Source organism: Euphorbia lathyris, chromosome 9, assembly GCF_963576675.1.
Source record: "Euphorbia lathyris chromosome 9, ddEupLath1.1, whole genome shotgun sequence".
NCBI lineage: Eukaryota > Viridiplantae > Streptophyta > Magnoliopsida > Malpighiales > Euphorbiaceae > Euphorbia > Euphorbia lathyris.
Window position 1 is genome coordinate 3,965,379 of NC_088918.1, and position 24,842 is coordinate 3,990,220.

The 24,842-nt window shown below is 36.3% G+C and overlaps 1 protein-coding gene across 1 annotated transcript; it reads right to left on the reverse strand.

Annotated features, from left to right (window-relative positions):
- Positions 1 to 15,577: 15,577 nt before the first annotated feature.
- LOC136205624 (protein MEI2-like 4) lies at positions 15,578 to 24,216 on the reverse strand. Its single transcript, XM_065996303.1, has 15 exons — positions 23,746 to 24,216; positions 23,077 to 23,159; positions 22,826 to 22,868; positions 21,605 to 21,865; positions 20,974 to 21,401; positions 20,702 to 20,860; positions 20,451 to 20,564; positions 20,222 to 20,370; positions 19,823 to 19,908; positions 19,410 to 19,748; positions 18,027 to 18,618; positions 17,562 to 17,646; positions 17,403 to 17,471; positions 17,100 to 17,279; positions 15,578 to 16,340 (listed from the first exon to the last, which is right to left on the reverse strand). The coding sequence occupies exons 2-15, from the start codon at positions 23,137 to 23,139 to the stop codon at positions 16,191 to 16,193; spliced, it is 2,718 nt and encodes a 905-aa protein (XP_065852375.1). The 5' UTR covers positions 23,140 to 23,159; positions 23,746 to 24,216; the 3' UTR covers positions 15,578 to 16,190.
- Positions 24,217 to 24,842: the final 626 nt, after the last annotated feature.

The following is a 24,842-nucleotide window of genomic DNA, read 5'->3' on the forward strand; positions in this document are numbered from 1 at the left end:
TCAATTTGTTTTTCTCACCAAACAACACCTAAATAATTTCAAAATTAAAAAGTTGAAGAATAATAGTTATTTAGAATATCACCAAGTCTTTGAATTTTTTAATTTTGAAGTCGTTCGAAAACGAAAATCACAGGTCTCCTCTAGACAATTATTTTTTTCCAGGTACCATTTTTACAAAAAAGTAAAAAAAAAAACATAAGTTGTTTTTACTTCTCTTAATTTTATTATGTAATCTATATATTCCACGCTATTACAAATTGTATCAAATTTGTTATTTTTGTAAATTATGTTGTTTTTGTCATATATAATAACAATAAAAATTATTTTTAAATTTTATCTATCAATTTAAGCTTTTTGATCAATTGATTTAATAATCACATTGTCAAGTTATTTCTCTTCAGTTTCGGTTTCGGTTTCAACTCTAATAGTCACGATTAGAAATAACTTGTTTTAGTCGAGCAATGTTTTTGTCTCGATTTACACCTAATTTATAGTATAGTTTCCATAAAATGAACTACAGCTGTTATCACGGGTAGTGTGACTTCATCCACAATGTGCCTGTGATACTCACACATAAGGGTCGAGAATGTGGTTCAAGGGTATCTTTGGAATTTCACTATTCACAATGGCCATCATGAAAAACATATGGGCAACTTAGATTGTCATCAAACCTAAAAGCAACTGAACAACGAGACCATGCGTGTTTAGCATCGTCAGGTCAGAGTCCGTCCATACCCTTATAACAGTCTTTTTACCAACATGAGGTTAAGGCAAAACAAATATATGTGCCTCTTCATATTGTAAATGCCTTTATATTGTATGGGAGGATTATTTAGGTCATTCTAAATCTATGATCTTTGGGATCTGGCGGAAATATTGTATAGAGTGGGATAATTGGCGTGGAGAGCTCTACGGTCCCATGATACTCACACATAAGGATCGAGAATGTGGTCAGAGGGTATTTTCAGAATTTCACTATTCTCAAAGTCCTTGGCCATCACGTGAAACATCCGAGCGACTTAGATTGCCATCAAGCCTAAAAGCAATCAAAAAACGAGAGGGCGTGTGCTTAGCATCGTCGGATCAGAGTCCGCCCACACCATTGTAATAGTCTTTTTTACCAACATGAGGTTAAGGCAAAACAAATATAGGTGCATCTTATTAAATACTCCCCCATCCCAAAATATATCTGGAGGATTGCAAACACCTTTATATTGTATGGGAAGATTATTTGGGTCATTCTAAATCTACGATGTTTAGGATTTGGCAGAAATATTGTATAGAGTGGAATAATTAGCATGGAGAGCTCTCGGGCCCGTGCAAATTTGCTTGCCAGCACTAACAGGCCCCGCGCTAGCAACGCACCTAACAAACTTCTGTTTGAGCAGAGAAGAACCTTAGTTAGATGACAAACATGCGAGAATATGCTAGACTTCTGGAACCTTCCTAAAGCTACGAGAACTGCGACAGGGAACCTAAGGTCCCCATGTTATGGGCCCAATGCTTGGCAGAACCACGGAGAACTACTTGGATCATGTTTGGTACATTGTAATGGAATGTCTATTATAATTGAAGTTCATTACCATGTTTTGTTAGTCATACCATTTTTTTCGTAATGGAATCACAAATACATCACTTAATTATTATTTTTTTTGCAAATTTATGTAATGGGCATTACGAACAAAAGAAGCATGAATCCATATCACGATTAACCTTCGTATTTTTATTACTAATGGTGAAATGCGAAATACGAAAAACACATGAAAACATAAAAACCGAAAAAGTGTGAAAAAGAGAAAAATGTGAAAAACCCAAAAAAGGAGAAAAAAAATGCAAAACAAAAAAAAAACAAGAAAACCATTGTTGGGGTTTTGTGTCCTATAGTCAATTGTTGCAGGATACAAACTTATTGCAAATGAATTGTTCTTTATATCATTTGTTTTAATGAGATATATGTTTTATAACTATATAAAGGCAATCCCTTTTAAGCACTAAATAAAGTCTAATAAAAGGAAATCCGTAAGTTTGTTTAAAGTGATTATAAAGTGTTCATACAAGCATGAAGTGAGACAAAACTTTATAATAAACTAATAAACTTAAAACCACCCCAAGTCAAGTGATATATTTAGGATTGATATATCACAGTTGAGACTTGTATGTAACAATGTCTTCTGTCCGACAGAAAGCTGATTTCACAAGCTTCACATATATAGATATCTGGACAGTTACATAGATCCGGTGAAACGTTGTTCATTAGGATTGGGGATCCGACTTGAGATAACAGGATGGGTAGATTCATCCTTGTCAACTGTTCATCTCATTGGTATTAATAGGTATAACTAATCCTCAGACTCAAAGGAATGTTAATTGGTCATCCTGAATTACTGAATGTGAGACTTTGATCCTGTGGTCCCACGATCCTTAACAGAGATGACTCTGGGGTGTGAACTGCAAAGGTTGGGTGTCACAGGAAGTAATTTCAGGGTAGTTATACATTGTATTGAGCATTTATCACTCCCGATTAATGGGAGATACATCCAAGGATCGCTTGTGGAAGACTTGACTCTAAACCCTTGCAAGGTGATAGCTTAAGAGTGGAAATACAGATTTCACTTAACCTATCTTTTTGAGTTGACTCGGCCAATAACAAGTAAAACGAACGTCTCGCTATATGTGACTTGACATTACCCATAGTCATAAGATTCAGTTCAAGGATGTAGTTGATAAAGGATCGTATTATACCGTAACTAATACGGAAGGGTTAACGACAGAATCAACCTGTCTTCTTAACGGACTCTGGGGGAATGATTACGGACTTGCCAATAACATACTCTGTACATCATTCCGTTATGCAAGGGATTAAATATAATTCTTGAAGAAATTAATTTAATAGGTTGCATACGGCCAGAAGTAGTAAGGACCTAATGGATCACACATAAGACTTGGAACCAAAAGAGAGATGGATATGATTAATAGATGGAAGCCCAATTAAGCCCAGTAAGGCACAAATACTAGGAGGGGGCCGAAATTTATATATGTTAGGAAGGAATTAATTTTATTCCATTAATCCTAATTAGATTAGGATTGTGAATTAAATTAATTAAGAGATAATTTAATTAGGAGTTTTAATTAGATTAATATACTCCTATTATTATCCAATTAGGTTATTTATTATTATCCTAAATATATTAGATATATAGTGAGATAATAATTACGAATCCTTTTCCGAATTGGATTCCTATTAAGTAACCTATTCCTATCTAACTAGGGTTTAGATACAAGCTAATATATATACCCCTCCCCTAATGAATTTCGACTAAGCCTATATCCCTCCCCACTTGTGATTTTCGAAATTGCTTAAGAGAGAGAGAAAAGAATTCTATTCCCAAGTTCGTGAACAAGAATTCATACGGCATTCCATCGATTGATTAATCTTATTCATCCCTCTTTCTCTTTGATCTTGTGTTGGTTTATTAGAGGCAATCTATTTTGGTTGCATCTCATAAGGGTTGATTCTAACTTAATCTCACCGTGTTCACGAAAGAAGGAAAAACAATCAAAAGGGAGAAATTCGTTTTTCTTCGCCTACATCAGGTCAGTTCACTATTGCAAGGATTCCCGGAGATTGAACCGTCGGATCGTCGCGATTTTTGGACAGTAGCTTCTAGACATATTCTTCCACGTTTCCACCGAAGGGATTGTCGTTCGGAGGTCTGGAAGGTCTGTTTCGGATAGGGGCAGATTGGTAAACAGTTTACATCTCCTTTGAAGTTGTGGGCACTTCGTTTGCAACGGTAGATTGATCATCGAAAGGTATTTCTTCTTATCCCTCTTTATATGAAATAACGATTAACGGATCCTATGGTTAAAAGGAAGTAGGCTAAAAATTTTATATTTCCGCTGCTATACCTTAGTCTTAATTTCCTTCAGTGGTATCAGAGCCATCGTTAAATCCGTTATTTCATATATGAAAATATAGAAGTTTTCAATAGGATTGAATAAGTATTTATGGTTAGGATTAATTGACAAATAGCATTGATTGATTAATTCTAAAGATAAATAAAGTTTTGATTAATTGTTAATTAAAACTGATTATGCTTATGTTCCTAATTATTTCGGTTGATAATCATTATAACAAAATCTATTAGTTTTATAGTTAGGTTGATAAAATTAGTTTTATTAATTCTAAATGATAAAAACGGAAATCTATTGTAGATTATCCTATTTCTGAAAACCGTTTTAAAATTATTTTAGAACTGATATAAATATATATATATATATATATATATATATATATATTTAATATAAAAAAAATATGACAGCAGCCCGAGTCGCGCCTCACGGCGCGACTGGCCGCTGTCACGCGGCAGCAGCCGCGTGCGGCGCAGGGGCGCCGCTGCCGCAAGGCGGCAGCGCCCCGCGTGCCCTAAGGGCTGCTGCCAATCGGCAGCGGCCCCGACCACGGGCCCGGTCCGACACCCACTTGATTTTAAAATAGGTTTAAAATCGTTTTATGTTAAATGTATATATATGTTTCAGAAATTAATAGTTTTCTGTTTTGATTATCGAATGAATAATTCGTTTAAATGTTTGTTTTTACAAATATGTAAATCAAAGTGTTAAATGAATTAAAATCAAAATAAATGGACGATCATAATCAACGTTTTATATGGTTATATTAATCTAAGGATTAATATAAAGATACAAAACGATGAGAAGTAAAATTGGATGAAAGTTAATTTGACAAGTTAATGTGATTAACCTAAATATTATATAAGCCGGTTATGTAATCAACCAATTAAATTTATTTAATTGAGTCTATGCATGTTTGGAGTTATGGACATATTTGGACCCTCTTTTAGTCTTTTGGTATTTTTGAAATAGGGCTTGCGCGTCCTGCCTTTCTACTATCTATTGCAATTTCTCCTCTCATCTGATTCCCTTCAATTCAATTGAAGTTTTCTTATAGTAGTATAGAAATTAATATGTAATTTCAAGGCGCCATGGAGAAGACGGAGGACCTAAAGAGAAATATGTAATAGTTAGTATTTCCTTAGGTTTGGCCTTTTATTCCGTCTCTGGCTCGACGGAATAATTTAGATAATGTGTCCATAACGCCAATGTATGTGAATGTATGTATGTCTGATGTATGCTAAAGCAAATCAAGACTAAGTTAGATTATGAGACTTAAATAAAATCCCTCATTAAAAAGTTAAGTAAATAAGTAAGTTATTAAAATCGGTTGCCCCTCCCTAATATTATAATTTAGCCGGCATTACTGGGGGCCTTTCGGTTGTTGAGTAAACTCAAGCTCGGGGTCTTATGGTAACACCTGAATTATCGAAAATCATTTTTCATGAATATGGGGTAATACTTAAATTAGATTATGATAATTGGATGAGTAAACTCATATTGTCATAAACTAATGGGCAAAACGGTTGGGATTAATATGAATAGTATATTAGTTACTAATGTGGTTAGTAACCCAATAACCTAGGAATCACATTAAAGATGTGATTGATTGTATGAATCTACCTAATGAATGAGACTAGCTTGTTGAGTAAACTCAAGGCGAAATCTCAGGAGTTAGGATCCTAGCTCACTAAAGGATTTGTGAAATTCTTCGAATTAATATGGAGGGTTATTAATTTGGCAAAATAGTGGGAGCAATTTGAAATAAATTAAAAGGCCTATAATTTTAGATTGTTATACTTTAAAGCAAATGAATGACATACGTTTACTCTTTCTCACTCTCAAGTTTAATTAAACACTCTTAAAATCATGACTAACACCAATCTGCAAAATATACTTACCGATAACAAGTTGAATAGTTCAAACTTCACCGACTGGTTTCGTAACCTCAAAATCGTTTTGAAGTTCGATAAAAAAAAGGGTATGTATTTGATACATCGATACCCCCTATCCCTGAGGATGATGCTCCCAATCGATGCTTATCAGAAGCACAAGGCTGATGACGATCATGCCGAATGCATCATACTTGCATCGATGACATCGGAATTACAAAGGCAACTATGCCTATTCCATCATCATGCACCTAAAGGAATTGTTTGGGAAACAAACCAGGTGCGAACGCTATGAGATATCAAAACTGTTATATCATTGCAGGATGCAAGAGGGCACATCTGTCATGACACATTGTGTCAAGATGATAGGCTATATTACCAAACTTTCTAGTATTGGATTTGTGATGGACAACGAATTAAGTACCGACTTGGTTCTTCAGTCCCTCCCAGAGAGTTATTCACAATTCATCATGAACTACCAAATGAATGACTTGCAAACCTCTCTTGAAGAGCTTGCAAACATGCTCAAATCAGTTGAGCCCAATATGATGAAAGACAAGGCCATACCGGCTCTTGTAATCGAGGGATCGAAGAAAAGAAAAGGGAACTTTCCCAATTCTAAACATCCCAAGAAAGGTAAGAAAGATGTGTCCAAGGGAAAGGAAGTTAAGAAGCCCAAAGGAGAGTGCCACTTCTGTGGTAAAGACGGGCATTGGAAGAGAAACTGCAAGGAGTATCTAGCCACCCTCAAAAAGGGAAAAGGCGGTGCTTCTACATCTGGTATGTTCTATATTGAAATAAATACGGTTTCATTGTCTGAATCTTGGGTACTTGATACCGGATGTGGATCTCATATTTGTACAAATATGCAGGAGCTAAAACAGACTAAGGAACTAAAGAAAGGAAGCATAAACTTGCGAGTGGGAAATGGAGCAAGAGTTGCCACCCTCGCAATTGGAGATTATGTTTTACTTTTGCCCTTTGGGCTTGTAATAGAATTAAGGAATTGTTTATACGTTCCTGAGATGTCTCGTAACATTATTTTTATTAACCGTCTCATTGACGACGGTTTTCATATTTCAATAAAGAACAATAGTTGCAATTTTTATAAAGATTCGATCTTTTATTTTTCAGGAATATCACAAAATGGGATTTATGTGTTAGATGATAAAACTCCTGTTTTTGCAATTGATACCAAAAGACATAAGCTAGATAATTCAACTTACTTGTGGCATTATCGTTTAGGCCATATAAACAAGAGACGCATGCTAAAGCTACATTCAGATGGGCTTATAGATCCAATCGATTCTGAATCATTGGAAACATGCGAATCATGTTTAAAAGGTAAAATGACAAAGACACCCTTTAGCAATAAAGGTGAGCGTGTATCAGATACTCTAGGACTCATTCATTCAGATGTATGTGGTCCTATGTCAGTCCAAGCAAGAGGAGGATTCAGATACTTCATTAGCTTCATAGATGACCATACTCGCTATGGTTATATCTACTTGATGAGGCACAAATCAGAAGCTTTTGACAAGTTCAAATGCTTCAAGAATGAAGTGGAAAATCAATTAAGAAAGAAAATAAAAACACTTCGATCTGATCGAGGTGGCGAATATCTTTCTGATGATTTTCTGAATTATCTAACTGAATGTGGGATATGCTCACAATGGACACCTCCCTACACACCACAACACAATGGTGTATCCGAGAGGAGAAACCGTACCCTATTAAATATGGTACGATCCATGATGAGCATGGCCTTACTTCCAAAGACGTTCTGGGGCTATGCCTTAGAAACTGCCCTCTTCACCCTAAATCGAGTACCAACTAAATCCGCTAGTTCCACGCCATATGAATTGTTCGTTGGTAGGAAACCCGTGTTCTCTTTCATGAGAGTATGGGGTTGTTCAGCATATGTCAAACGCGTTGCGTCCGACAAATTAGATTCTAAATCTGATAAATGTTTCTTCATTGGATACCCTAAGGAAACTATGGGATATTACTTCTATCATCCAGATAATCAGAAAGTAATCGTATCCAAACACGCAACCTTCTTAGAGAAAGAGTTTCTCGAAGAAACACAAAAGGGAAGCGTGATTGAACTCGACGAAGTTCAAGAGGAAGAAACACCGACTGAAACAACGGAGGCGGTCGAAGTACCCGAAGAAGTCCCATTAGATGAGACTCCAGTGGCACCTATTCGTAGATCACGAAGAGTTCGTGAACTCCCAGTTAGATATGGTTTTCTAGTGGGAGATGATGACGAGGTTCCTGTGTTAGACAACGAACCCGAAAACTACGAAGAGGCTCTTACTAGTCCAGATTCTAAAGCATGGCTTGAGGCCATGGATTCTGAAATGGATTCCATGTATACTAACCAAGTTTGGACTTTGGTTGATCCACCCGAAGGGATAAAACCCATTGGGTGCAGATGGATCTTCAAAAAGAAGACTGACATGGATGGAAAGGTTAGCACCTATAAGGCTAGGTTGGTAGCGAAAGGATATCGTCAAAAACAAGGTGTTGATTATGACGAAACCTTCTCTCCCGTTGCTATGTCCAAATCAATCAGAATCATGCTTGCAATCGCCGCTCATTTTGATTATGAGATTTGGCAAATGGATGTGAAAACAGCTTTCCTAAACGGAAACCTGCTTGAGGATGTATACATGATGCAACCTGAAGGTTTCATATCAAAGGATGCAAATAAAGTTTGCAAACTTCAGAGATCCATTTATGGACTCAAGCAAGCATCTAGAAGTTGGAACAAGCGTTTTGACGAAACCATAAAACAATTTGGTTTCGAACAAAATTGCGAAGAAGCTTGCATTTACAAGAAAGCAAGTGGGAGCTCTATAGCATTTCTCATACTATATGTGGACGATATACTGTTAATGGGAAATGACATTGCTCTTTTACAGTCAGTGAAAATATGGTTATCCGGTAACTTCTCAATGAAAGACCTTGGTGAAGCAGCCTATATACTTGGTATAAAGATCTACAGAGATAGATCGCGTAGACTGCTTGGTCTTTCACAGGCTACATACATTGAAAAGGTGCTAAATTGGTTTAGCATGCTTGAATCGAAACGAGGTAACTTACCCATGGTACATGGAGTAAAGTTAAACAATCATCAATATCCTAAAACTGATGATGACAAACGACGCATGGCTGTAGTCCCGTACGCCAGCGCGATCGGTTCGATTATGTATGCTATGCTATGCACTAGACCCGACGTAGCGTTCGCGTTATCTGTAACGAGTCGTTACCAAGGGAATCCGGGAGACGAGCACTGGATTGCCGTCAAGAACATTCTTAAGTACTTGAGAAGAACTAAAGATATGTTTCTAGTGTACGGAGAAGGAGATCTGAAAATACAAGGATTTTCAGACGCTAGTCATCTCACAGATGAGAATGATTTTAAATCCCAATCAGGATACCTGTTTATCCTAAATGAGGGTGCGGTCAGTTGGAAAAGTTCCAAGCAGGGAAGCGTAGCTTTCTCTACGACCGAGTCAGAGTACATCGCTGCTGCCGAAGCAGCAAAGGAAGCAGTTTGGATTAGAAAGTTCATTACAGAACTAGGTGTGGTGCCTGACATTGTCAATCCCATTACTCTGTACTGTGATAACAATGGAGCCATTGCGCAAGCAAAGGAACCACGGTCTCATAATGCATCCAAATACTACCTAAAGCGATACCACATCATAAGAGAGATTGTGGCTAGAGGAGATGTGAGAATAGAAAGAGTACCTACAGAGGACAACGTTGCAGATCCGTTGACAAAGCCTTTAACCCAGAAAGTACATGATCGTCATTTAACTTCTACTGGGATAAGTTTTAGAAACAATTGGCTTTAGTCCAAGTGGGAGTATGTTGGGGTTTTGTGTCCTATAGTCAATTGTTGCAGGATACAAACTTATTGTAAATGAATTGTTCTTTATATCATTTGTTTTAATGAGATATATGTTTTATAACTATATAAAGGCAATCCCTTTTAAGCACTAAATAAAGTCTAATAAAAGGAAATCCGTAAGTTTGTTTAAAGTGATTATAAAGTGTTCATACAAGCATGAAGTGAGACAAAACTTTATAATAAACTAATAAACTTAAAACCACCCCAAGTCAAGTGATATATTTAGGATTGATATATCACAGTTGAGACTTGTATGTAACAATGTCTTCTGTCCGACAGAAAGCTGATCTCACAAGCTTCACATATATAGATATCTGGACAGTTATATAGATGCGGTGAAACGTTGTTCATTAGGATTGGGGATCCGACTTGAGATAACAGGATGGGTAGATTCATCCTTGTCAACTGTTCATCTCATTGGTATTAATAGGTATAACTAATCCTCAGACTCAAAGGAATGTTAATTGGTCATCCTGAATTACTGAATGTGAGACTTTGATCCTGTGGTCCCACGATCCTTAACAGAGATGACTCTGGGGTGTGAACTGCAAAGGTTGGGTGTCACAGGAAGTAATTTCAGAGTAGTTATACATTGGATTGAGCATTTATCACTCTCGATTAATGGGAGATACATCCAAGGATCGCTTGTGGAAGACTTGACTCTAAACCCTTGCAAGGTGATAGCTTAAGAGTAGAAATACAGATTTCACTTAACCTATCTTTTTGAGTTGACTCGGCCAATAACAAGTAAAACGAACGTCTCGCTATATGTGACTTGACATTACCCATAGTCATAAGATTCAGTTCAAGGATGTAGTTGATAAAGGATCGTATTATACCGTAACTAATACGGAAGGGTTAACGACAGAATCAACCTGTCTTCTTAACGGACTCTGGGGGAATGATTACGGACTTGCCAATAACATACTATGTACATCATTCCGTTATGCAAGGGATTAAATATAATTCTTGAAGAAATTAATTTAATAGGTTGCATACGGCCAGAAGTAGTAAGGACCTAATGGATCACACATAAGACTTGGAACCAAAAGAGAGATGGATATGATTAATAGATGGAAGCCCAATTAAGCCCAGTAAGGCACAAATACTAGGAGGGGGCCGAAATTTATATATGTTAGGAAGGAATTAATTTTATTCCATTAATCCTAATTAGATTAGGATTGTGAATTAAATTAATTAAGAGATAATTTAATTAGGAGTTTTAATTAGATTAATATACTCCTATTATTATCCAATTAGGTTATTTATTATTATCCTAAATATATTAGATATATAGTGAGATAATAATTACAAATCCTTTTCCGAATTGGATTCCTATTAAGTAACCTATTCCTATCTAACTAGGGTTTAGATACAAGCTAATATATATACCCCTCCCCTAATGAATTTCGACTAAGCCTATATCCCTCCCCACTTGTGATTTTCGAAATTGCTTAAGAGAGAGAGAAAAGAATTCTATTCCCAAGTTCGTGAACAAGAATTCATACGGCATTCCATCGATTGATTAATCTTATTCATCCCTCTTTCTCTTTGATCTTGTGTTGGTTTATTAGAGGCAATCTATTTTGGTTGCATCTCATAAGGGTTGATTCTAACTTAATCTCACCGTGTTCACGAAAGAAGGAAAAACAATCAAAAGGGAGAAATTCGTTTTTCTTCGCCTACATCAGGTCAGTTCACTATTTCAAGGATTCCCGGAGATTGAACCGTCGGATCGTCGCGATTTTTGGACAGTAGCTTCTAGACATATTCTTCCACGTTTCCACCGGAGGGATTGTCGTTCGGAGGTCTGGAAGGTCTGTTTCGGATAGGGGCAGATTGGTAAACAGTTTACATCTCCTTTGAAGTTGTGGGCACTTCGTTTGCAACGGTAGATTGATCATCGAAAGGTATTTCTTCTTATCCCTCTTTATATGAAATAACGATTAACGGATCCTATGGTTAAAAGGAAGTAGGCTAAAAATTTTATATTTCCACTGCTATACCTTAGCCTTAATTTCCTTCAACCATGAAAAAAAGAAAAATAAGAAAAAACACGAAAAGTGAAGAAAAGCAGAAAAGAGCAAAACCGAGGAAAACGGAAAAGGCGGAAAACGGGAAAAAACGAAAAATGAAAAACATGAAAACGTGAAAAAATGACAATGAGAAAATGTGAAAAATGAGAAAAACGCGAAAAACATGAAAATTGCATTTAACTAAATAAACATACATATTGTAATGATAATTGCACTTTATCAATTTTATTAAAATTTGCCAACCAAACATAGTAATAGAACTAGTATTCCATTTCATTCCATTATATATTTGATTATATTATAACTTTGTTACATTATATTATATTGCATTAAAACGTACCAAACAGATCGTTAGAAGTTTCTCAAACCGCCTCTAAAGACTATCAATGGGCTATCTTTAGATTTTTACAATAGCCATTAGATTGTATTGATTGTTGTATTGATCTAAGCCATCCATTAGATTGATTATAAGTTCTAACACAAGGTTAATATTGATCTAAAAAAGAATAGATAAATGGACCAAATGGTTAATATTAATAAAAGATAAAGATTTTATAATGTGTTTTTTAAAATAGTAGGACTAAACAATGTGTTAAGTAAAAAAAGAACTAATAAATTATTTACTGCTTTTTAAAATAACATGAAATGTGCTTGAATGTCATTACATCATATATACAACCTTTTGTAAAGCTTTTTTAGCTAATTAATACAAGTAAGCAATATTCTTCTCCCAAATCCTCTAGAAAAAACATCCATACTGTATAACCATCACACTTTGAAAACTCAATAGGCTAACTAGTCATATTTTGAAAGCAAGTTTGCCCAAGTGTTAGAGTTGTAATCTACCTGAGGCGAACCGAAATTTGGACTGTTCATGTTCTTCTTAGAAAATTGACGAACTCAAATTCAACATTTTATTCGTGACTTATTAATTTTGTTTATAAATTTCGCTCACGATCAACTCTTTAATTATAATCATTAGTTATGTTCATGAACATTATAATCAAACTTGTTCATAAACCTATAACAGAGTATGCTCTCGAGCTTTCAAAATCGAATTTCATCATGTTCAAACTCGGTTCGTTTATAAATCGAATATTATAATCTATAATCGAACTTGTTTTCGTTAGAAAATTGACGAGCTCAAACTCAACATTATTAGAGAATATATTAAACAGATAACCTTGCATCTTATAGTTAGTTCCTCATATCTAGGCCTGTATCTTAGACTAGTCATTGAACACAACTCAAACTATATTCATGTATAAATAGATACTTTGTTATCAATAACAATTACGGAAAAATCCAATTTGTTACATGGTATCAGAGCTAAACTGATTTTTTCTCCAACCCTAATTCTATCTTCTTCAATCTTACCCAGCCACCACCTCCGTCGCGGCAGCCATTGCCGTCGCCGCCTATTAACCCTAAAACACCGATTTCCGATTACCCTAAAACACCGTCCTCCTCCCTCTCTTCATCGTGAAATTAAAAACCGATCCTTCCCCTACATACTTTACACAGATCGACTTCAACAACAGCCACCATGACAAACACATCTAACAATTCCTCCACCGGTCCAACCAACACAAACACTGTGAATTCCCACACCAACAATTCCGAAACCACAGTAACAATCCACCCCTCCCTTACCGTATCCAACATCTCTACATTCATCAAAATAACCCTTGACATCGAAAAAGGTCACTATCCCGCCTGGTCCGCCCTATTCAAACTCCACGCCAAAGCTTTCCAAGTCCTTGATCACATGTTATTCGTAGTTGGTGGATTTTCAGGCACAAAAAAAATGCAGATGGCTCCTTTGAGAGGTACAAAGCCAGATTGGTTGGCAATGGTTCCGGTCAATTAGCTGGAGTGGATTGTGGTGAAACCTTCAGTCCTGTGGTTAAACCAGCAACAATTAGAGCAGTTCTCAGTATAGCCTTGTCCAGAAATTGGAATATTCGGCAATTAGATGTCAAAAACGCCTACTTACATGGCGATCTGAATGAAACTGTATACATGCACCAACCATTGGGCTTCCGAGATGCTCAATTTCCCGATCATGTCTGTCTGCTCCGCAAATCACTTTACGGCCTTAAGCAGGCTCCTCGAGCCTGGTATCAGCGATTTGCAAATGTTGTAATCAAGGTGGGATTTACCAACAACATCTCAGACAACTCTCTATTTGTTTACAGACAAGGCCTGGATACAGCTTACATCCTCCTGTACGTCGATGACATAGTTCTCGTCACCTCGTCTAACAGGCTACAGGCATCTATTTTATCTCAATTGAACTCTGAATTTGCAATGAAGGACTTGGGTCCATTGCATTATTTCTTGGGAATTTCAGTGACTCGCTCCCCCGGCTCAATTTTTCTATCCCAAAAGAAATATGCATCAAAAATCATTGAGAAGGCTGGCCTTGGCTCCTGTAACGCAGCTAATACTCCTGTCGACACCAAACAGAAGCTTAGCGCTTCCTCCGGCTCCACTTACCACGACCCCACGGAATACAGGAGACTTGCCGGGGCCCTTCAGTACCTTACTCTTACAAGACCAGATATATTCTATGCAGTACAACAGATTTGCTTATTTATGCACGATCCAAAAACTTCACACATGGCTGCCCTTAAGCGTATTCTACGGTATGTGCACGGTACTCTGGATCTTGGTCTCAGTCTGTTAGCCTCCTCACCCACTCAATTGACGTCATACACAGATGCTGATTGGGCTGGCTGTCCCGACACTCGTCGCTCCACCTCCGGCTACTGTGTCTTCCTCGGCGACAGTCTCATTTCCTGGTCTGCCAAACGGCAGCCTACACTGTCGAGATCAAGTGCTGAAGCTGAATATCGTGGTGTTGCAAATGTAGTTTCTGAAACATGCTGGATCCGTAACCTCCTTCTGGAACTTGGCTGTCCAATTGCAAAATCCACCTTAGTTTACGCTGACAACGTCAGCGCAGTATACCTCAGTGGCAATCCTGTTCAGCACCATCGCACCAAACATGTCGAGATGGACATTCACTTTGTTAGGGAAAAAGTGGCAAAAGGTGAAGTCCGGGTTCTACACGTCCCATCTCGATATCAGAACTCTTAGATATAGTACGGATAAAATAATCTTTTTATAAATAAATATAATAATATAACTAAAATTAATATATTATATTCTATATTATATTTTTTATCAGTAAAAAAGGAGGAATTGACATCTCAGCTCCATCGTTACTGTTTTATATTATATATAGATATGCAGAGAATTAGAGAGATTTCAGGGATTGATTTAGATTCTATAGAACTTTTAGATATAGATATGCAGAGAATTAGCGAGATTTTAGGGATTAATTTAAATTCTGTAGAACTCTTAGATATAGTACGGATAAAATAATCTTTTTATAAATAAATATAATAATATAACTAAAGTTAATATATTATATTTTTTATCAGTAAAAAAGGAGGAAGTGACACCTCAGCTCCATCGTTACTGTTTTATATTATATATAGATTATATATAGATATGTAGAGAATTAGAGAGATTTTAGGGATTAATTTAAATTATGTAGAACTTTTAGATATAGATATGCAGAGAATTAGAGAGATTTTAGAGATTAATTTAAATTCTGTATTATTAAAAGCTTATAATCCATCATACAAGGAATAATAAATCCCTGTATTATTAAAAGCTATACACAGTTATTCTAGGAATACAAAGTCCTAAACAGATTCGACTACACAGTCCTAAACGGACTAGGAAAGCAATCCTAAACCAAATCTGTCCGTATAGAAAGCAAAAAAAAAAAAAAAAAAAGGAAATTCAAAATAAAAATACTATAATTATTATTATAATTCGACAAAAGTCATGTATACAGAAATTTTCCTCAACAAGAAGAGAAAAACTTATATCCGCAATCCAAAATCTTTTGAATACAATCAATCAATCATTCCCCACCTTGGCTTATGCACAAATGAGATGAATAATAGAAGGCCACACAACAATTACATCAACTAATAACACTCTTCAGCCTCCACTTCTATACAAACATCATCTCCTTTTTCTTTTTTCTTAATAGATATATATATATATATATATAAATATATTTTCTTCAGACATCCAAAACTTTGAAGACGCTACACTTCTTCGATAGATAGAAATTAGGGGTGACAATTTCTGACACGAAAAGCATTTATAACACAGAAATGAAATTGCCACCTCTAATAGAGATACACTGTAAGATTAGTTCTTTGTCTAATTTATGACTCCAAATGATGTTTTAAAAAAGCTCCAAAAGATCAGAAATTATGAGTAAACCAACCTTCCCAAAAAAATCGGAAAACTTAAACTTGGGTAGGCAAAAAGATGGTTTTTTTTAAATTGTTTGGAGTGTAATAAGGTTAGTATTCATCAATATTTAATTGGTTTGTTTTCCTAATCAGAATCTCTCCCGGAACCGGAAGAAGAAGTGTCGCCGGTTGAAAATTCTTCTGAACTTGTCAACTGGTTCAGCTCCTCCTGAGTAGGAGTTTTAGTAGTTTTTGCAGGTCTAGTTCGAACGTTAATCCCCGTTGGAAAGGGGACCTGTGAACAAAGAAAGGATCAGTATGAGATCAGATGGACAGTTTTCTCAAACGGACACCTGAAATGTTGTTTCTTAAACATAGTCTTCAAAACGAGGCTTTATTGCAAGCACCGGGTGCTTACAATACCCCATAGGAGAAGCGGCACGTGTGGCTTCTCCTATGGGGTCCTTGTAAGCACCCAGTGCTTACAGGAACCCCTTCAAAAACATAGCCACGAAAACCGACAGGAAATGCAAAAACACTATTGAAGAGAGATTTTGTGCAGCATAGGTTTTTTGTTTCTCAAATGGAATTTGGTTTTCAATATCTAAAACTAATATTGGCAGAGATTTAGCCCTTGGTTTTGTAGGCATTTGCAGATCATGTATCATGTTCGGGGTAAAATACATGCGTGGCCTTAGACTATGCGCTATTAACATTATGGCTCCTAAATTTCATTTCTAGATACGAACATGCTTAAACTTTACATTACTCGACATTTAAAGTCAAAATCAACAAATATCCGCTAAAATATTTAATGAAATGATGAGTCGGACAAGTTTGACAATATGATTAACTCTTTTTTTTATCCATGTCACCATAAATTATGGTGAAATACTTATTTTACCTAGTATTTAAAGTTTAAACTTTTTTATGTCAAGAAATGAAATTATGATGTTAATAATGATATAGTTCAGGGACCATGAATGTAATTTACCCGTCACGTAGTTATAACTAGCTAGAACTAAAGTAGCTATGGCTTGCGGGATGTGCATACCTGATCACCGGCATTGGGGCCATCGGTGTTGAAGAGAATGGGTCGGCATCGCTTATCCTCATTCATCAAACTTGAATTCTGGAAATGTGAAACTAATGCAGGTTTTCCTTGTATACGAGCATATGCAATCGATGCTATCTTTTCACTATTGAACTTCTCCCATTTCTTCCCATTAAATGCCTGTCATAATTATTTCCATTTAGCTTTACTCGGCACAAGCATAGACAACCCTTTTGACACAATTATTGTTTTTGTATAATTTATAGATCATATAACACGATAATCCGTTTTGCAAAAACTAACCTTGTAGAATGGAACTATCTGGCATGGTTCAATCATATTGATGAATGCATAACCGACATTACATTTATTCTGCAACCATAGAAAGCCGAGTAATTTAAATCAATAAAGTAACACAAGATTGATAACAAATTTAAAGCCTCGAGGTAAAAAGATACTTGCCTTGAAATCAATTGGCAGATAAATGAAGTCATATGTTCCTCTATGGTGTTCATCTATTGCAGCCAGGAGCATTTTTGATGTATACCTGTCATTACCACCAGATGGCCATGTTAAGCTATAAAACCTTAAACCAAAGGCAATTCAGGTACCAGTTAAATGAGAAACGTAAAATTAGGGCTGCCAATTTCTGAACGACAGTACTCTATCATCGCCAGTTTGACACTACACGATTATCTTTTTTGTTGCATTTTATATATGATCATGTGTAATATATAGATTATATAACATGATAATGACACAACAACCACTCATTTTAATACCCCTAAGTAAAATTATTCTGTTCAAATCGGATCACATTAGCTTTAGAACACCTAGACATGATAGTACCATGCGAGTTAATGGTTTGTACAAATATTAATAGCAATTCAAATAATATTAGTCACAGAATTGAAGTGATGCACATACTTGTTAGGAATATTCTTTATCATCAGCGTTGTTCGCTTGTCGTCGCCTTGAAGTATGCGGTCTAGATCAAGCTCATACTGTTTCTTGTCAGCTGGATTTATACTTCCTTCATTTCGACGGCTCCTAGCGCGTTCATTTGGAGACTCAAACGAGGGACTCATCTGACCCCTGCCGGGAAATATTGGGGATCTCATGGGGGATCTCAACGGGGATCTCATTGGAGATCTCTGATGGTGTGGTTGGAATCCTGAATTATGTTCCATATAGTTTCCAGGAACATGAGGAAGCATGTTAGGGGAGATGAGTTCCACAGAGTCTGAAGTATTAGAAACTGCCAAGCTCCCAAGGGAACCTGAATGAAAGCCTGCAGCATCAGAAGATTTTCCTCCATAAGCACGTCGCCTCTCCCACAGAGAACGATTGGAAGATGGTGCTGATCCCATATGCTGGTTATTTACAGGTAAAGCAGAGCTGAAAACCGGAGATGGTAATCCAGAAGATACATGCATCCGTTCTGTGGGACTAGCTAAGTATGTTGGTGAGTTTGACCACATCACACTTGGAGAAGGTGGATTGTATCCATAATGATGTCCTGATAGAGAAGAGCTTCCATTAACAGCAGATCCAAAAACCGAAAGAAAGGAAAAGAAGCAAATGCCAGCTAAGTATGCGTATATACATATATAACAAATTGATTCATACAATTGAATTCGAACTTGCATCTGGCTGAAAAATTGCATCCTTTATAGCATCCAATACTTCTATAACTTCAGTTTAAGACAACCAAGGTAACAGAAAAAACCCACACAAGAGTCGAGAAATCTTAACTTTAGGAGGTACCACTACATTAAGCGAGACCAGTACGAATAGAGGCCGAAACATTTCTGCCTCTCCTGCTACTACAACAGCATAGGTTACACTAAATTTATGTATCGCCCTAAGTTGGAACTTACCCCCAAATCCAATCAATAACTACGAGTTGGAAAATTTGCTTGATAATTGCAATCATTCATATGATATATTTTGGAACTTCTAGTTTACTTGGATGCTCTATGAATGAGAAGATAATGTAAATTAATTAGCCTTGACTTTTGGAAAGCCAAAATCTTGGCTTCTATTCCCTTAACATTATAATTTTGGGTTTGCTTGCTGCTTTTCTTTTGAAAAAAAAAACAGAAAGCACTAGTTGTAAGACGAAAAGAAAGATTCATGAGAAGCAAAAGTTTTCTATTTTCTTCTAATTTATATTTCCTTCCTCACATGGAGTGCAATTCTGAAGAACATTTTCTTATTACTTCACTCACTTCCTATCAGAATCAAAATTCAATTAAGGTACCATAATTGCAGTGGAAAAAGAAGGGAACTAAATTCCATTGTACTTACCACCATCATCAAACTCAATCAAGTGTCCGTTACTATTAACTTTGTGTAGCTTCCTGTTGCCATTTCTTTCAGCTTGCATAAAACTCATGCTTTGAATCATGCTCTTAAGATCATCATAATTATCGGGAAGTGAATGAGGATGAGAATTTGGCGTGCCTTGAATATCATATTTGCGTTGACCAGGCTCCCCCAAACCAGTTTGATTTGTAAAGGAGGACATGCTGTTAGGAACACTAGAAGAAATTCCATGACAAAATGCAGATTGCTTGGCAGAACCTAATCCCGAGAAAGTTCCATCATCCATGCTACTGGAAATAATTCCCGCATGTGAACCTGGCCCTGTTAAAAAATGCTTTATAAGTAAACCAGGAAAATAACAGAATGAGCATGATTTCTATTGGCAATGAACAAACCAGGGAATCCGTTAGTTGAGATACTCTGTGGTGCATAAGGACGGCACTCATCTAGCTCAAAATCAGAAGCAACCCGTCGCAACAAACTGCAGTACAGAAAAACATGCTTTTTGGTCAGGATTCAAAGAAACATCTGATTATAGGCTTATTCAAAGAACATATGACAGCATTGTTCACATGCACCTTAATGACCAAGTGAATTTGGTCATTCACCGTTAGATATAGGCTTATTAAATCTAAGCCTTAGGGTGTTTTGAATCTCCACCTTAGGATTCTAATAAGCCTAGATCTAGCGGTGAATGACCAAATTCTACATGGTCATTAAGGTGCATGTGATCAAAAAACTGAAGCATTATATATGCGAGAAAGTAAATACAGAGAGAATGCTTTTGAAAATACCATCTTGAACCCCCAGCACGGCTCAGCTTAAGATTAATCTGCCTCCCTCCAACATTACTCCCGTTCAATGCACGGAAAGCAGCACCAGCAGCTCTAAGATCATAAAATTCAATAAATCTGTGCTGACTTCTGGGTGAGGTTTCACGAATCTGCAATGGAAGATGAACTTAGATTCTTGCCCCATACTCATAACAGCTCTTTGTTAAAAGTTAAAAGTTCAAATGCTTACCTCTTTAATTTCTCCGAAAGCGCAAAAAATCTGACGAAGTTCATCAATTGATATGGAAGAATCAAGATTGAGAATAACCAGAGCCCCCTGATTAATATCTTCATCTGAGTTGTCCTGACAGATTGAACCATAACAAAGAATTATGGAACTACCCTTGTAAGCCAAAAGATTTTGCAAATTGAATTGCAATTCTGATAACAACACAGATTATAATTGCTAATCATACATTGCAGAAGACTTTAGAAGCTCACCTTTGGGATTGAATAATGAATATCAAGTTTATGATGCCCCAAGTGTACATTCTGGAGCGCTTGCTTTGCGTTTGTTGCAGCTCTGATATCATAATAGGAAATCATAACAAAACCCTGATGCTTGCAAGATGTGTAAAAAGCCTGGATATCTCCATATTGCTGCACATCCAACAAATGAATGATTCACAGCAGGCACATTGTGCTTGGAAGACAAGTAATCATGAACTAGACAAGGTATCACTGGAAAAGCAGAGGGAATAGGAAATACACACCTCAAATAACGCTCTTAGCTCAGAATCTTCGATATTGCTATTTATATTTCTTGCAAAAATCGTTCTAGAAGGGGGTGCACTATATGGGTTACCTCCAGCTAGCAAACCGTTTCTGTATCTGGACTTGCCATTAGAAACTCCTACAGGATATTCATAATTATTCTGAGCTGCAAAACCATCATTACCCAAATCCAATCCACCAAGACTACTGAATACATCTAACTCTTCCATATCATCTTTGCCACTAGACCGTTTGGTGTTCATCTTATCAGTCATTTCATTAAACAAGTCATCATCAGTTGGAAGGAGATTTCCAATAGTTTGCGCTTCAATTTCTTCAAGAGGTTCAAAAGGTTCCTCTTCCTCAACATGTGAAGCAAAAGTATCAACGGATTGATCATATGGAACATTGTTTGATGACAATCTCACTGAATCAAAAACATATTGCCTAGTCAGAACATCAAACACTATCCTGAAAGGAACTTTGAAGCCAAAAACAGGCACTTGTCAACATTTACACAAGGGACACAATCAAAAGCACAAGTCTATCCCATCGGGTATATTTGTCAACAGCCATACATTTATGTAAAAATGGGGTGTATAAGAATAATAACATGGGAAAGAAACATACACTTTCTACTAAATAATTCTGATAAGGAGCGTGAGAAAAGACTACTCTCGTTCTGAGTTGACAGGTTGTCAACTCTGCCACCTTGTGCATACTGATGCTTTTGCTGTACATTCAAATTGGATCTAATCCCAGAGTCACGGACAACAGGTCTTGACATAAATGCTTTGTTGGTTCCCACTGCAAGTTCGAGTGACTTTGCTGGTTGACATTCCATAGCTCCAAGATTCTCACGGGGTGATCTAGCAACTGCTTTCCCAGTGGCTGTTCAAGGAACAATGTTAACTTTTAGTTCTCCACAAAAATAGAATTCATTATCAGAGACAAACCATTAACTTTTAAAAGGCAAAATACCAGCTAACTTAAAAAAAAGAAAAACATAATAAATTGCACAGCCTAACAATTTTATATTAATTTAATAACTAGATCTCAGTTATGTGAGCATCTAAAGTGAGCACAACAGGCTTCCACGAATAACCATAAAAGAAGGTAGGTGACAGGATTTTTGGGGAAAGGAACCAGACCCGAGAAGAAGATGTGCATTTCCTTCACTCTACAATCTACATCTTCCCTTAATACATAATTCATTCAGAATTGTTACAGAAATAGCCTAGCTTTCATCCTTGATTTAGGTATACTTTAAGTTTCAACCCTACCGCCTAATATATTTACTAGGACTATTAAAAAGTTTTAGCTCAAGATGTTGATGCGTTGACTAATCAAAACTTTAATGTGATTCAGAGAGTGGCAGTTGGTAGATAGAGTCAATCCTTGCTTATACTGTTAGTGGATGTTTACACTCTCATTCAGCAAATGTTATATTCGTCATATCTTGTAGATTCGTCATATTCGCAAATTAATTCATGAATTCTTGCCTGCATTTCCTTAAGCACATTTTCAGCACTACGTCAGTGGTTTACAAAAGAAATGACTGGTAACCTGTCCCAAAAGACACCAGAAACTGCAACGTCGAAATGGAAGGTGTCCTACCTTCTACACCACCAATACAGTTGGTATATATATACATCTAAGTAGGACAGCCAATCTAAGCTTTTTAAAGAGAAAAGGTATGTTCTAACTGGTTGAGCACAAAAAAATCAGAAACAGTTGTACCAGACCTTAATTTATCACACTGTTGTTGTACACGTTAAGGACATATCCAAGTTTGTTGATTAAAAAGAAAAATCTACGAATGAGACAAACACCATGGATCAAAACACTCACCATAGTAATTAGGCAAGTTGTTCGACTTCCAAAATCCACTTATCTGCCAAGATTAGAAAGCAAAAGCCAAAAAAAAAAAATGATTCAAGGAAACTCAATAATAGAGATTATTGAATTTTATACCAGGTGCCAAAACTTTAAATAGATCCTTCAAAAAACAGAATTTAACCGTGCAATATAGCAACATAAAAAGTTTAGATAAGATAAACATGCAGCGAAAAAATGAACAAATTACAGCAGGAAACCAGTACCTCACAAGGAAGTGATGCATCGTCGGCATAGAAACCCGGAAAATTCATTGTTTCGGAAGGCATGATGGTTGATATATAAAAATCTACAGAACGAAGAAGGAAATTCAGACTATACCTATATACATGTGCATTGCTGTACATATTGGAAAATAATTTAAACAACAAATGAACGAATAAAAAAGCGCGAATAAGAGATAAAGAAACACAAGGTATATTGTAATAGACATATAAAGAAAGAAATTTGCATGTTATTATAATTCGGATCGCATATGGTAAGAATTCAACACAAGAAAAGGAAAAAAAATTACGAACATTCAGCTACAAGAGTACAGCATATGTTTCGCATTTTTACACCAGAAAACATATCGACTTTCATTAAATATTAATTGCAAAACCGAAAAGGTAATTCTCATGAGAATCAGCTAGATCCAAGCAGCTCTAATTAATGTCATTTCCTCCGATAAACCAGAAAATTCCAAATTCAGCCTCCGGTAGAGAGTGCAGAATCCAATACAAACATTTAAAAACTAAATTCATATCTAAAAACATATTCAAACTTTAAAATTCGAAAACAGAACCGATCGATCACCATAGGTGCCAGAAAAAGAAACAACAACACAATTTTCAAAGCATGAAATGAAACAAAGCGTAACAAACAATCAAACGAACCTTATTAAGAAGCAAAAAGAGATTGCAATTCAACGAGAAGAACAGAAGAGACGATGAGGTGGAGGTATGCCAAGGAACAATTTAAACAGAGCTGAAACAGAGAGATGAATGGAATAAATTACGCCATAAGGAAACGAAAATTGAATACAGAAGCCATCATCTTAGCATCTGTGCCGTGTAAGATCATCCAAACCCTAACTTGATTCTGTTTTCCCTGCATTGCACGTTAACCACACCACCACCTGGTTTTTTTTCTAATATATATTTTTTATACAAACACCTCAATCAATCTCCCTCACTCTCCCGCACCGACGACCGAAACAATTATAAAAAGAATTCCGGCCGACAATGGGTGTTTCCGGCGAGATTGGGAGAATTCTCGCCAGAGACTGAGAGGAGGTGAGAGGAAAATGATGTGAGTGTTGCTCGAATGAAGGGAGAGAGAGGAGAGTTTATGGGAAATGAAAAAAGACCAGACTCCTACAAACACGAGATCATGAGGCTGTAAAAACCGTTAATCATTTTTAACGGCGTTAAGACATAAAATCGGTTGTGTCGTCTCTGTCCGTCTAAAATGCCACGTTGCTATTTTTTCTAGTTGATTGGATAGTAAATGACGAAAATGACCTTACATTGTTATGATTGAATGGTTGAAAAGGTCAGTGCTTTTTGGTAAATAGCTAGTGTAATGAAGATCATCCATTGGTCTTTCTGTTTTCTCTTAATTTAGTATAGTATAGTAGGCCTTGAGATACGTGCGGGATTTAAATTGGAAAACACGGAGGAATAATCAGGTACTTACCATACCATAGTAAGCAACTACATCGAGATTTTTGTTTGCCACGTGTCAGGTTTCTAGTGGAGGTAGATGATCGTTGATTAGCTCAATTTTTTACTTACCATTGATATGGGTAAATTATAAACCATCCATTTCAAAATAATTATATAATTACCAAATTATAATTATTTTGCATTATATTTATAAAAACTTAACTAAATTATACATTTCATTCATCAATTAAAATAATTAATTACCAAATTATAATTATTTTGCATTAAATTTATAAAACAACAACAACAACAAAGCCTTAGTCCCG